The 14,438-nt window shown below is 44.3% G+C and overlaps 1 protein-coding gene across 1 annotated transcript in view; it reads right to left on the bottom strand.

Moving 5' to 3' along the window:
• The window catches only part of SNX30 (sorting nexin family member 30), a 749,650-nt gene that overhangs the window by 56,979 nt on the left and 678,233 nt on the right, over positions 1 to 14,438 (bottom strand). The window contains exon 8 of the mRNA XM_069630640.1: positions 1,358 to 1,510. Coding sequence (XP_069486741.1) covers positions 1,358 to 1,510 — 153 coding nt within the window. The remainder of the gene's footprint in view (positions 1 to 1,357; positions 1,511 to 14,438) is intronic.

Below are 14,438 nucleotides of genomic sequence, written 5' to 3'. Positions count from 1 at the left end.
GAATGGAATGGAGACTGAAGGGCTGGTGACAGCTTGAAGGAAGTTAGTGTTCGACATTGAAAGAAGTAAGACCTACTAGTCATCATTGATATTATGAAATATATATATATGGAATTTGGATCACAACAGTGCGGTTACTTAAATTGCTTTGATTTGAATTCAAGTAACCGCACTACGTTATTGTCCGCTCATCATTAATGTTGTTGAAAAATCAGAATCGATCCGCTTGTACTGTAACAAAACAAAAGGAAGGTGTAGTACTGAGTAACAGTTAATAGTGGCTCATCAATTTACCAGGGATAGTCTTCAACAAATAGACCAAACATCCACCCCCTGTATGTCCATAACATTTCTCAATTTTACCGACACACAATAAAGTAGCATAAAACAAAAAAGTTCATGCTTAAAACCTGAACTTCAATACAAAAAAACTCAATGAACATCATTTTGTCCAGTATCTCAATGATCTGGTTGACACTGGCGTGAGTTTACTACACACAATTCACTCGCTGTGTTTCTAGCCCAACTTGTGCGGGTTTCTGTCCTTGTGAGGCCTAAAGCTGCTGGGCATTCATCAGGGGCATAGTCCTTGTGTGTGTAAAAACGTGGCTGGCCGCTGCTTGCAACTCTCTATCACCCTGTTCTTGCTGAGGATTCCTGGGTGGTATTGTTTATTACACGTCTATGGACCTCCTCATACCTATGATAGATCATGTGGTTATTTGTTTATATGTCAACATTAATTCTAATAAAGAAATGTGTTCGGAAGAGCGCTTTCATGGATCTACCACCCACTTCAAAGCATATATGAGCTAATCAGGTGAGAAGCCAGACAAATAATCACGGGGCAGTGCTATAAATTGGTATCACTACATATTATCCCCACCAAAAATATCACTGTATATATGGTCTTCTGGAACAGCCATAGGCAATATTTTGGGAGCGGGGAGGGGGTTCCCTCGCTCCTTTAAAAATAATGCAGGGGTGTCCCCCGCAGGTTCCATGCCTTAATATCGGCGCAAAAATATGGCGATATTTTTGTATGCCAATATTTTTGCGGGGATATTAACACATTGAACCTATAAATTGACAGCGATTGCTACTATACAAGCAAAAAGTAGTTTATGTATGCAAGGTACTAGATTTCAATGCTACAACTATACTCTGATCACAGCAAGGAACCAAGACCTATGAAAGCACTCTCCTAAGTGTACGTTAGGGGTGATTTCAGCAATCAAACTCCCACTAAAACCTAAAAGCAAAGCAATCAACATCACTCTAGTATTGGGAGTATTCAACGTACTGTACTGGCTATTCCACCTCGCACCCCCAAGCAAGAGTCAGAAACCATGGGTACCTTTTCATAATACTGGATGTTTTTGTCTGCCATGCCCATGAGCAGATGTTTGAAGTCTTGTCTTTTGTTGTTCTGCCATCTCTCCATATCTGCCTTCAGGTCAGCATTGAAGCATTCCACGCGATCTTGGCACTTCTCTACTTCTGTAGGGACCTGGGTGGGAGAAGTTGATAATGTCAATAAATTAAGCAAAAGTATCATAAAGATATACCAATCAAGGCATTTCAGCATGCGTGAAAGTACTGCTACATTTTGGTTTAGCAAGGTGTATGATGGGCAACTAAACCTTCTCTTCATGACATATCTTTCTGTATTAATAAAAGCCAAATTTTGTTTGTGGCTTGGTGAATCGTTGTTCCTTATGTAATTCCATACCATTTAACCAATCTGCAACAAATTGTGCATAGTTATCCATTAGGACCCTCTGGACATTACTGGCTACATGGCATTTGGACACCCCACCCCTTTCCACAGATTTCAGCACCATCACACATGAGACGTTTGCCTGAAATCTGCGAAACAATGTGGTTGTTAAAGGACCGGTCTCGACACAAGGAACAAAACTCGAGGTCCAGAAAACCACATTTCAAGGCCCTTGGATGCACGTGTTCCAAGACATTTTTACCACAATGCACCGCAACAAACTGCACCACGCCAGGGTGAGGCAACATGTGGGGAGAGAGCACAGAAGGTCCCAGTATGCAGCAGCACACCAACTCTCAGCCCCAAACATCTGCTCTGGGATATGTCAGCCAGCTACACGCAGCCATTCTCAGTGTAGTTTACCTTAGGGTGCAAAGCACATCAAGCGATAAGCAAATCTGCGTCCTACGGATCATTGATTTTCAACAAATGAGTGTTACCATGTCTGTCTACAGAACTTGTTCAGAGAATGGGTACGTTTTGCTGTACATTATATTTTTGAGGTGCGTATTTGTGTTTCATGCCTCAACTACCTAGGACACAGGCATGCCCTCATTCTCACCTCTTTAGGCAGTGAAGGAAACTAGGGTTTGTGCCAGGATCTACTGTATGTTTTTGCAAGACAAAGAGCGAAGGCAGACAAGTTGGGGCTGGCAATGGAGTAAGAGCTCCATTGAAATGTGCAAGTTTGCAAACCATAGACCCTCCATGCTCTGCAGACAAAATTGTGGATTGCTGACCCCCATTGGCTGCCACCCTGGGCTACGGACTAGTTGGCCTAATGGTTGCAACAGCCCAGCCCAAATATCAATTGATGGGAAGGCCTTCATCAATCATGGCTTTTAAAGTTTTAAATGGAGTGAACACAAGCACTACAACTTGATGTTAAACTAAAAACAGTGTTAAACTAAGTTCTTAGAGCTACGTAGGTATATTGCATAGTAGCTCCAATCCCGATGCTGCCTTATGCTTCTTAGGGCACATTCTAGTTTTCTTGAGTGTCCCAGTTGTCCACAGCAGCACTCAGAAACCATGGACTGCTGAGCTCAGGTGTGCGGTAGTTGGAGTCTACGGTTTCCCGAGTAAGCTTGGTGGAAAAGGTAACCAACTGGCCATGTACCTCTGCATACCACTGTGACAACGAGGGTCACCAGCCGTGCAGTGGAACCCAGGGACCTGTGCTGGAAATTTTCTGAGCAGTGTGAGGTCCATAGGGTACACAGTTAACCCTTTGGTCATGGATGGTGGGAGTGGGGTTAGTATATTTTCACACAATAAGCACATGGTAGGCACTTGTGTGCAATTTTAGATAAACAGGCATTGCAAATATGTAGCATTTGTGTGTGTTCCAAAAGTTAAGAAGTCCTCAAGTCATGATTTGCATTTGTCTCCCGACTAAGGAGATGTACAGGCACACAATGCTTCAGGAATTACATCAGTGGGACCAGAGGCCTGGGAGAGTCGTTTTCCTTGTTGGAGTGCACTATTTCACCTAGTGGCAACGTTAGCCCTGGTTTCCTGCATCACTCACTCATGGCGCACAGAGAGACAATGTCTCTGTCCAAACATCAAGGCACAGTAATTGAGGAATCATGCAGTGAATTGCATTAGTGAAACCACAATACGCAAGTCTGCCCCCTGCAATGTGTAAGGATTGGGACTGGAGAGCAGGAATAAGGGGCAAAGAATTTCAGATGCACATGTCAGCGCATGGGTAAAGGCAGGGCACACATTGCTGTATGGTGAACATGGAATAAAGCACCACGGTGGCAGTGTCAGGGACGGAAACTTGGTGCGGACAACAGCATACAGTGTGTTGTGCTTGAGTTATTATTACAGATTATGGCAGTGAATGCAAACACCAATTAGCCAATTTAAAGGTTTACTTCCCTCATGTCTATAACCCTACGTGTAAAATTAAAATCATTCAGAAATTGAAAAAAATGAAGGCTCATTATCAAAATTGGTCTATTGACTAAAACAAAATCCACCAACAGCTAAATTCTACTGCCTCCCCAAGATTCACAAAGATACTAACAAAAAGCTGCATAAAACAGGTTGGCCAGCTATTGAAAACACTAGGGCTTCCTACAACTGTTGGGGATTTTATTGCTACATGTCATCAACCAGGCATCCAAAATACTATAACCAATTTCAAAGATTCTGAATTTCCTTGTCAAATTCAAATTAAAAACATGCAATACTCCTGGTCATCCTTAACATTATTTGTATTTGTATTTAACAGTTGTTTTGTATAGCCCACAATTACAACATAGCAGTTTCAAAGTCATTAATGTCAAACGTTTGCATGACCATTTTTCATGAAGATGTGAAAGAAGAGGTTGACTAGCTACACTTAATTCCACTGACATTAGATCAAACTCGAAATGCATCATTCAGCCTCCATCAGTATTGTGGTAACACCCCATATTCCAAGAATGGCAGTCAAGTTGAACTCCTGCTTAGAGGCACTTCTATGGGTACCAGCAAGGCACGCTGCTACACTAGTACTTTTATGCACTACGGGTACCAGCAAGGCACGCTGCTATACCAGTACTTTTATGCACTATCTGGAACATGATTATGCTTGGAATCTGGCTGGGATCCAACTCTGAATTCCCTCCAATCTTCTTAAATATTGGTGAAATGATAATGAAATTGAAAATCAAGAATTTGTTACTTATCTGTATCAAAAACACTATGAAATTGTCGCTTGAAAGATTTTACCCTCCACAGTTACATATCTATTTATATGTATGTGAAGGCTTTAATACAATAATCTTACTTTACAATTTCACCAAACTATGATTTTTTTTTTTTACAAAGAGTATCTGGAACCACTTGTAATACAATATAAACGCACTAATACGGGACACTAATACAGGAAATTACACTGAAATCCATCATAGCAGGCCACTACAGATGTATCCTTTATTTGTATATACTCATTAAAAAGAGGCTGGATTAAGAAATGATCTCCAAATAAACAACTGCTAAAAATCTGTCCCAGAACATGTGAATTGTTCTCTTAAATTCCTACATTCTCTTACCTTCCGAGTAATACTCTCAATTAGGTGATTATTGTTAGACACAGTTACTTCTAAAAAAAAATAGATTTTTAATCTAAAACAATGTGATCAGAAAATACAACATGGCATCCTTGTAACAGCAAAAAGAAAGTCCAATCAGAATATGTGCCACTAGTGAAAATACCAGCTTTGTTTATGCAAGCAGTTGGCCATTTGGCCTTCACCATGGACAAGCAAGAAAATTAAAAGCCAGTTTCAAATTAACTTACTTAATATTTACATTCCACTGTTTCACAACACTTTCATAGAAAGGGACCCCTATATCGCAATTAAAGTACATTCTGAGCTTGTATAAACTGTGGGAAAACCATAGAGGAGTTTTCTATATGAAATGGCCACTTCAATAAAGAGAAGCTTGATGGATTGTTAAGCCCCCAACCAACGTTATGCCGAGAGGCCTGAATTTTTAGCCAGATTTAAGGTGCATTATTGAACATATTCACAGAAGTTCATCTGCATTTGTTTTGCTTTGCTGTTGAAATAGACCGAACTAGTATTACTTTCATTATTAGTATTTGTTGTATTTTGTCTACTTGTTCACTTTTTAATTCTTAGACCATATTGCAAGTTGTCAATGTGATTTCCTTGTAGTTCATCATGCAGATTGTGGATATAAATCAGCAATTGTTAGCAATCGGTTTAGAGATATTTACCACGGAATTCGGCCAAAATATTGTTATTAGTTTCCTCATAATGGTAATTCTGAAATGCATTAAGCACATTGCTTAATGGACCTCGGCTTACCCACCCAACTCCCTATTTTGGCCAAATGCACACACGCATTCTATTCCTCCTGACAATTTTTACTCATCTTGGACTTCGGTTCCCCAAGAGCGTTCCCAAAGGCGCGTTGAGGCCATACTAATGGTATAAAGGCGCTACATAAATGACAAACTACTACTTCTTTGTGCCTTTTTGAAAAGTGACATACACATTTGTTGTACTACAGTGATCCAAATAAATATCTACAATTACATTTAGGTTTCGACTAGTACTTCATCACAAAATTTGGTATATGAATTTGGTCTAAAGACTTTCTGAAAGTTTAGCTAAATTGTTCATTACTTAACTAAAGGTTTGGTAACAAAGAGTGCCCCATAAGCGATCACAACCAATCACACAAGGGCATTGCTACTATGCACAATGGTTATGCACAAAATGGATGGCAGTAAAATACATTGTCAAACTTCATAAATATTGCCAAATCCTATGTGTGCCCTTTCCACAACCTTACTGGCTGACAAGATTTGATATCAGCCTGATTTGAAGGAAGAAGTGGCTTGTTTCCTGCACCTCACCCATCCTTCAACTCCTCCCCTCTTTGCCCATGTGCACAGATTCCCATGCATTTAGTTGCTCTTTGCCGGCTTCTTGACTTTATGTGCAGTTTTATAGTCTTCTGGCTTCTCCTAGTTAGCCTTGTGGCTCTGCCATAACGTATTACACACTTCTTGTCAGTCTTTGGACCAGTCACACTGCATCCATTCATAAGATTCATTTTGTGGTGATCTTGTTCATGCCCCACCTTTTGATGAAACTCTTCCACACTTGCTCTTTTCCCCATATGTTGCTTCTATGTGGGCACTTTCCCTCTTGACTTTCATTAGCTATTTGCTTTGCCAGTAAAGTTGTATTTCAACTATGTGTTCAACATGTTTAATTTCAGGTTTTCAGTGAGTTTGGTATTCAATATGCATAGTTTACCGTTGTTTCAACTTTCCAATCAGTTTGGAATTTAAGATGCATAGTTCAGCTTTGTTTTAAACTTTTATTCAGTTCAGTATTTGGTTGGAAACTTTCAGTCATACAGCACTTCGTTATTCATGCACAGCCGCCGGTTTGCCTTGGCTTCTGAGTGGCTTTCCTGGACACTCACCGGTCTTCGGCGTCCTGCCCCGGTGGCGCCTGCTGCTTTCTTTCACTTCTCTGGCTGGCGCTCCATCCTCTGCGAGACCCGCTCTAACACTGGTTGGAAACCTGCATGTGCCGGCAACTTTGTTGCTTCTGTGTGGACGTGGACCATGGCGTTGTTTCTCTCCCGTTTGTCTGCAGCCCCAGCTGCTCAATCTCTGTCACAGAGGCTCCCACACCTCAGGAATGTCGTCCGACATTCTGGCTCCTCCCGAGGTCTCACCACGCTGCCTCCTCACAGAAAGGGTACCCTGGTCTATTCTACACAGGCCTCACTGTTGCTCCCCTTTCGGTCTCACTGGTCTCCCTTTATATACCTGCAACCACTAAAACGTTGCAAGTGTGGACTTCCAATTGGGTTTGACTGTCATTAAAAGGGACATGCCTGACCTTGCAAGTACTCTGCAGGCACCTTCCTCGTCCCAGTACCAAAGTGATTCAGCTTGGAGAAGGCAGCCAACCCGTCTCACACCTGACGTACACCCCGTGTCGCAATGGACCATGAACCAGGCCGATGTGTAATGAATTTTTTTTTTTTATTCAAATGAAAAAACAAAGAGATTCAATATGGGGTAGCAATCACCAGTGTGGTGATAATCACACAGCAAAATGATAGGATACCCTTAATTTAACTTCGAACATCAGACACATCAATGCAAAAATGAATGAAAGCAAGATTACTCTTTGGTAATACTTTTAAATGGCACAACGGTTATGCATTCCCCCTGCAACACTCCCCCAAACCCCTGTTAAACAAGTTTTGTGTGGGTGGAGAGGAGTAGCAAGGAGTCAGATATAATAGGCAAACATCAGATTGGAAATCCGACCTACCACCCCTGAATGGGAGGCCAAAATCGGATTGAAAACCCTTGCAAAATGAGCAAAACGGCACTCTGAATTCACTGAATAGGTATTTTACATGTGCGGTTGAATGGATAAGACAGGACTTTGTGTGGCTGGGCTAAAGAAGCAAGAAAGCTTACAAGCTACAAGGCAAGGCACTAAACAACATGCATACAAGTGTGAAAATCGACTTTTGGAAGGAAACGGTGAAGCAAAAATCACATGAGGCATAATTGCAATTTCTTAGTTTTCACAAGTTTAAAGCAAGCTAAACAGTCAAAATCGGAAATCGGCTTTACTGATAAGGTACAAAGGCACATAACAGGTATGGTCTGAAGTGAAAGGGTGGCTCTTGATGGGTGACAGTATGGGATTCTTTGTAGGAAAGGAAAATCGGATTTTAAAAGAACAATTTCACGGGCAAACTGTATTGTTAGCAAAATGAATGGTTCTACTGCAACAATATTTTAGTGGCTAGATAATTAAAGAAAGACAGTATGCAAGGAGGTTCATTTGCAAGGTCAACATATTCACGCCGCGTTCATCTCTATGGGAAATTAATTAATTTATTCAAAATAGTACTAAGGACTTACTGAAAGGACTGAAATTATTTGGAAAGAATTACGCCAACACATGGAGACTAACACTGATTCTTCTAAGGACAGGATACACAGAGGATTCTGACAATTTAAGAAGTTACTAGGGTACTTATAGGATTTCTTATAGGATTGGACAGAATACAAGGTAACAGAACGGTGTATGCAGCTTTTTGCTTACTGTGAAGGGCGATACTTACAAAATGCACTTGAGTAAGGTAGTGTGGACAGCTAACTGGGTCTCTGGACAGCAGGATAAGGATCTGGTCACTGCCCAGTGGCTAGGTTCTCCTTTAAGGGAACAGCAGGGGAACCGGGGTCTGGTCACAATGGACAGCGGGGTGCATCACCTGGGCAAAAATATGTCTGATCACTGGATTCTCCCAAAGGGGTCCGCTGCCTGTTCTCCTTTCTCTCTGAATTATTGGGATTTTTGTAGCGTTTAGTTATGGATAGTGGTTCTGCCTGGATATGGATCAGCTACCTCTGGCCTGGCCCTGGAGTCGGGAGGCTTGCAGGGTGAATGTGGAATGTTGAATGTCTGAAGGTCTGGATATTGGATGTCCTGAATTTTGAATGTCCTGACTCCCTCTATGCTTCCTCCTTTTATAAGCAGGATGACAGAGGATTTTTACTATGTGGGCGGAAATATCCTGGACCTACCTCTAAGACGGGATAGGTCTGGCTGTGGATGTCGCCACCTACCTCTGAGCTGATTAGACTGAAGGAAGTGACCTCCCCTTAAGTGTATGCATTTTATGACCCCTTTTGTTCCACAAGCCAAATTTTCACAAAAAGATTTATGGAATACAACTTCATATTTTCAGTAGACACCCTTATACAAATCAGATAGGCAAATCCCATATTTCGCAAGGAGTATGCCTGTTCAAACGCCAAGTCTATGATATTGTTTTGCCCTTCTAGCACTCTTTCGCAATTTCTATGGAAACCATTTTATCAAAAATCCTACAACTAGATACACATAAACCTAACCATGTCGGGCATATTTCCATCAAGTTTCATAACTGTACCATGTACGCTTTCCCCAAAAATGTCTTTTTACTGTCATATGCGCCCACCACATGTCAGGTAAACCCACATGGTCTTATTTTAATGGCGCAAAAACTTACATTAAAACTGCCATAATTTCACATTACTGCTTCTTTAGATTACTGAAATAAATGTCTGAATATAAAAAGTTATTTCAAGTCTTATGGATGGCATTTGTCACTGTAGGGCGGTCCTTCAAATCTCGACAGCCAGCCTGCCCCCTCTGTCTCAGTTCTGAACAGGGTTTCCATCGCACACTTTGATCCTGGGCAGTTGAAGCTGAGGAGAGATGTCAAAGGAATTCACACGTGTGTGACAGGGCTAGTTCCCCTTGGTCCTTTGTTCCTTGCAACAGAAATGCCGGTCAGTCTGACAAGGTCGCGAATTCCCATACCTTGGTCCTTTCACATTTGTAAAGGGACTTCCTTTCCCGGGAAGGTTTGGTGCCTTTGAATTGCCTGCCTAGGCCAACTTATTCTGCTGTTTTCAAACAATTTTTTTCCCCTTCTTTCTTTCTTTCACAGGAAAGAAGTATTTTTGTAAATACATATAATATACACCTAAACCACCCCAGTTCCACACATAAAATACTGTTTCTGTGCGAGTATTTGGGATGGTTTCACATTTTAGCTTTCACAGTGTCATTTCACTGCTTTTGCAAAAACGAATTTACACGTGTACATTTTACATGGGGATTTCACAAGATGCGGTTTCTTTGGCATACATTTTCTGAAAGGCCTTGATAGATCGGATCAGTTTCAGAGCACAGAAACATGCTGGAAATAGTTTTCTTTGTAATTGACGCATAGCCAGGGAGAAAGCTTTCTTTTGAAGTGCTCTGCGTGGGTTAATTTGTTGCAAAAGTGAACGCTGGCCGTGCAGACTGAAATTAATTTCTCTGCTCTTCACAGATTTTACTTGATAAACAATGCTGTTCTGGGCAGAAAATCCTTATTTAATGATATTATATTGAAATAAATGGACATGGCTGTGGTGAATTAGAACAAAACTGTTTAAGGTTTGCAATGGAAGTAGCACCAGTGTGATGTAATTTCAAATGCAGATCATTTCTGGTTGCAGCCTTGGGTTTTCAAATGACAGAAGCAGTGCAAAGCCTTTCGGCATTTAATTTATTTTCTCTGGATTGACATGAAGAAAACAAAGTGCAGCCATTCTTGGGGGGGGTATGTTCTATCTCACCCCATATGTGCTCAGCAGACAGTGCAGCCATTATTTTTGTAACTGCTAAAATGCAGTATGGTGATGCATATATTTATGTTGCGCTAGTAAATGTACCCCACAGTGTATTGAAGGCTGAACCTAAATAAGGGGCTAATGGTCTGGAATTATGTGTGTACCAAAGGGGTGGGGAGGGAGAGAAGAACAGGGGTGGGGAGGGAGAGAAGAACAGGGGTGGGGAGGGAGAGAAGAACAGGGGTGGGGAGGGAGAGAAGAAAAGGGGTGGGGAGGGAGAGAAGAAAAGGGGTGGGGAGGGAGAGAAGAAAAGGGGTGGGGAGGGAGAGAAGAAAAGGGGTGGGGAGGGAGAGAAGAACAGGGGTGGGGAGGGAGAGAAGAACAGGGGTGGGGAGGGAGAGAAGAACAGGGGTGGGGAGGGAGAGAAGAACAGGGGTGGGGAGGGAGAGAAGAACAGGGGTGGGGAGGGAGAGAAGAACAGGGGTGGGGAGGGAGAGAAGAACAGGGGTGGGGAGGGAGACGAACAGGGGTGGGGAGGAAGACAAAAAGGGGTGGGGAGGAAGACGAAAAGGGGTGGGGAGGGAGACGAAAAGGGGTGGGGAGGGAGACGAAAAGGGGTGGGGAGGGAGACCGAAGGGGTGGGGAGGGAGACGAAAAGGGGTGGGGAGGGAGACCCAAGGGGTGGGGAGGGAGACCCAAGGGGTGGGGAGGGAGACCCAAGGGGTGGGGAGGGAGACCCAAGGGGTGGGGAGGGAGACCCAAGGGGTGGGGAGGGAGACCCAAGGGGTGGGGAGGGAGAGCAAGGTGGGAGGGAGAGCAAGGGGGGAGGGAGAGCAAGGGGGGAGGGAGAGCAAGGGGGAAGGGGGGAGGGAGAGCAAGGGGTGGGGAGGGAGAGCAAGGGGGAGGGAGAGCAAGGGGGGAGGGAGAGCAAGGGGGGAGGGAGAGCAAGGGGGGAGGGAGAGCAAGAGGGGAGGGAAGGGGGAGGGAGAGCAAGGGGGAGGAAAGGGGGAGGGAGAGCAAGGGGGAGGAAAGGGGGGAGGGAGAGCAAAGGGGGGAGGAAGAGCAAAGGGGGAGGGACAGGAACGGAACCCCTTTTCACTAGAAAAAACACTTTCCCTTTAAATTTGTAAGCACACAAGGGCACGGCCCCGGCAGCGCAGGCTCCCTTAGCCCCGCCCACTGGCACCACAAGTCAGCCCCCTTTGACGCATCTGCTGTGTTATGTTGAACAACCTTGGTGCTCTTATTTTAGGGGGAAGGATGGATGGTGGGATGTATGGAGGAAAGGGGACTATGAACTAGGAGTACGTTAACCACTCGGGTGATTAACACTTAATTACTCCTACGTCTCGTCCCCTTTCCTGTGGGGGCGATTACCACAGACACAACCGCCCTGGCAAGGAGAGCTGCCGCTCTTAAGCGAAAATATTACGCAGGACTGCTTGGCCGAATGCTGCGTCAGCCCTGGCAGTGGTATCCAAGCAGTAATGTTTGCAAAAGGCTGATGGAGTGGCGATGGTGGCCCATGTAGCCGCCCTGCTAATCACTTGCCATGGCACATGGCGCTGAAAAGCGATCGCCGCGGTCTTGGCCCTGATGGCAGGCGCATGCATGCCTGTGCATGCCCCTTGGCGGATCCTTGTGCTGCACCTTGTATGCTTCCTGGATCGCTGCGATCATCCATCTGGCTACAGAAGCTTTCCATGCTTGCTTTGACACGCCCTATGTGACATGTGACAAACAAGGTGTCAGTCTTGCGGTATCCCTTAGTTCTGTCCAGCTAGAATATTAATGCTCTTTTGACATCTAGGCAGTGGGTTCTGGGAAGAAAGTGGGGAGCACAATCTCCTTGTTAATATGGAAAGAGGAAACTACCTTCGGAAGGAACTTGGGGTGCGTACAGAGCACACCTTTGTCCTGATGAAACCTGGTATAGGGCTCTGAGGCCACTAGGGCCTGGATCTCAATGACCTTGCCTGCTGACGTGATTTCAACTAGGAGCGCTGTCTAGAGTAACTAGCTTGATATCCACAGTGGTGTGGAGTTAAAATGTCCAATCAATAATTTCGAATGCATTAATTTCGAGAAAAAATAAATGTCGAAAATAAAAATGTCAAATATTTATTATTTTATTTTAGATGTTTTTTGGGGTTAGGCTGGTACAAAAAGGGTTATAAAAAAAATGGGGGGTTTGGAGGGAACCCCCATAAAAAAATAAATAAATTTGACTTTTTTTCGACATTATTGATTTGAGATTAATGCATTCGAAATTATTGAATTCGAAAACATCACTATAAACCATCCACAATGCCATGGGCTCGAAGGGCTTGTGCGCCAAGGCACTGAGCATAACGTTAAGATCCCAGGTTGGGTGAGGGTGCTTGACCAAAGAATACAGTCTGGTCAGTCCTGCCAAATGCCTTTTTACGACCGGATTGACCAAAGAGAAAGTACATTTGTCTGAGTTCCTGTATGCGCCAATAGCCGCAAGCTAAGTCCAGCAGGTGTCGATCTGGACACCTGATCTAGCCAAGTGGGCTGAGGAGGATAAGACCTGGTCCAGCATGCAGGCTAGCGGATCCACACCATTTTCTTTGAACAGAACCTGGTCCATTTGCTTTTGTACTGCTTTCTGTAGATAAACTGTGTGCTCCCTGTATGATTCCAGGTTGTCTTGAGATAGCTAGCGATATCAAGGAGTTACTGTTACGCTCACCTGGCTCCCACAGAGGCGTCGATCTGAACTGGACAGCTACGGTCTCCACCAATGTGACGCGTAGGGCCGAGATGACGGACTGGACTGGCCCACCTAGCTTCGTTTGCTTGGCCCGTAGGAATATTCTTCTGTAAATGGAGAAAGGGAAGTAACCACCGTGGGGTTGAGCGTAAATCCCCCCACCCCCGCTGTTCTCCCCACAGATCAGCCTTGATGTCCCCTCTTATAGTCTCACCTGATGGTTTGAAAAGATGAGCTCTCCATCCTGCATTGAGCGGAGGGGCGCGTTGATAACCAGTTGCTTCACTGGCTCGAAGGAATTGGTGAGTTCCAGAACAATATTGACTCCGAAAAGTATGTAGTTCGTAAGAGTTCACATGTCTGACTTTCACTCTTGTCCGATTCCTTGCAGTTTGCAGCTTGACCCCAGCAAAATGTTCCTCGTGGTAGCTGACGAAGTTCAGGTAAGGATTTGGCTTATCCTACACAGTTCAATAAAATAAGGCCAGAATGCAACCTGTGGCTTGCTCCCTTATTCAGGTGTGGCGAGAAAATATGAAGTTCGGGGAATAATGCCTCCGGCGGTAAAATTAGGTAAGTCTATTGTGGTGAGAAGAGTTCCCCTTGTTTGTCCCTTCGTCTCAACTTGTTGTCCTTTTGTTCCCCATAGGGGCCGGGGTACGGCGAGGATGCAATGGAGACTGCGCCGACCCGTGAAGAGGAATAGTACCCCTGGAGGTAGTCAGGTAAGTCTATGGCGGTAGTTACTATTGCCTCTGTTTATTCCCTTGGCTCACCTTTGCTGTTCTTGTGTTCCCCTTAGGTGCCAGAGTGCGGCGGGAACGTGCAGAAGGATGCAGTGGATCGTGAGTATGCTGCGAAGGCCGGTGAGTTCATCGCGGCGCTGCAGCAGGCGAGGCGGTGCGCATAAAATGCTTCTTTCTTCCAGCTCAAAGGCGCGGTGGATCCGGAATTCAGGTAAGGATCGAAGGTTTTGCTCTTATTCTAACCTCTTCTTCTGTTCCTCCCTTTTTCTAGGAGCTGCAGACTCGAGGCGGGCGTGGCAGAAGACTGGATGCAGGCTTGCAGACACGGTGAGTGTTATGCTGCTGGATGCAGAATAACGCAAAGCGCGTGCTGCTCTTTGGGTGTGGTTTAAATAGCCTCCAAAGTAGTCCCAGGTAAGTATTCCTCCCCAGCCCCACCTGAGTAAAAAATAGTCCCTAGGTAAAATAGTCCCTTCCAAGCCTCATTTGGCT

The sequence above is a fragment of the Ambystoma mexicanum genome, chromosome 6q, assembly GCF_040938575.1.
Source record: "Ambystoma mexicanum isolate Mex_15411 chromosome 6q, UKY_AmexF1_1, whole genome shotgun sequence".
Classification (NCBI taxonomy): Eukaryota; Metazoa; Chordata; class Amphibia; order Caudata; family Ambystomatidae; genus Ambystoma; species Ambystoma mexicanum.
Note: the sequence above shows the minus strand (reverse complement) of the source record. Positions and strands in the feature narration are given on the sequence as shown.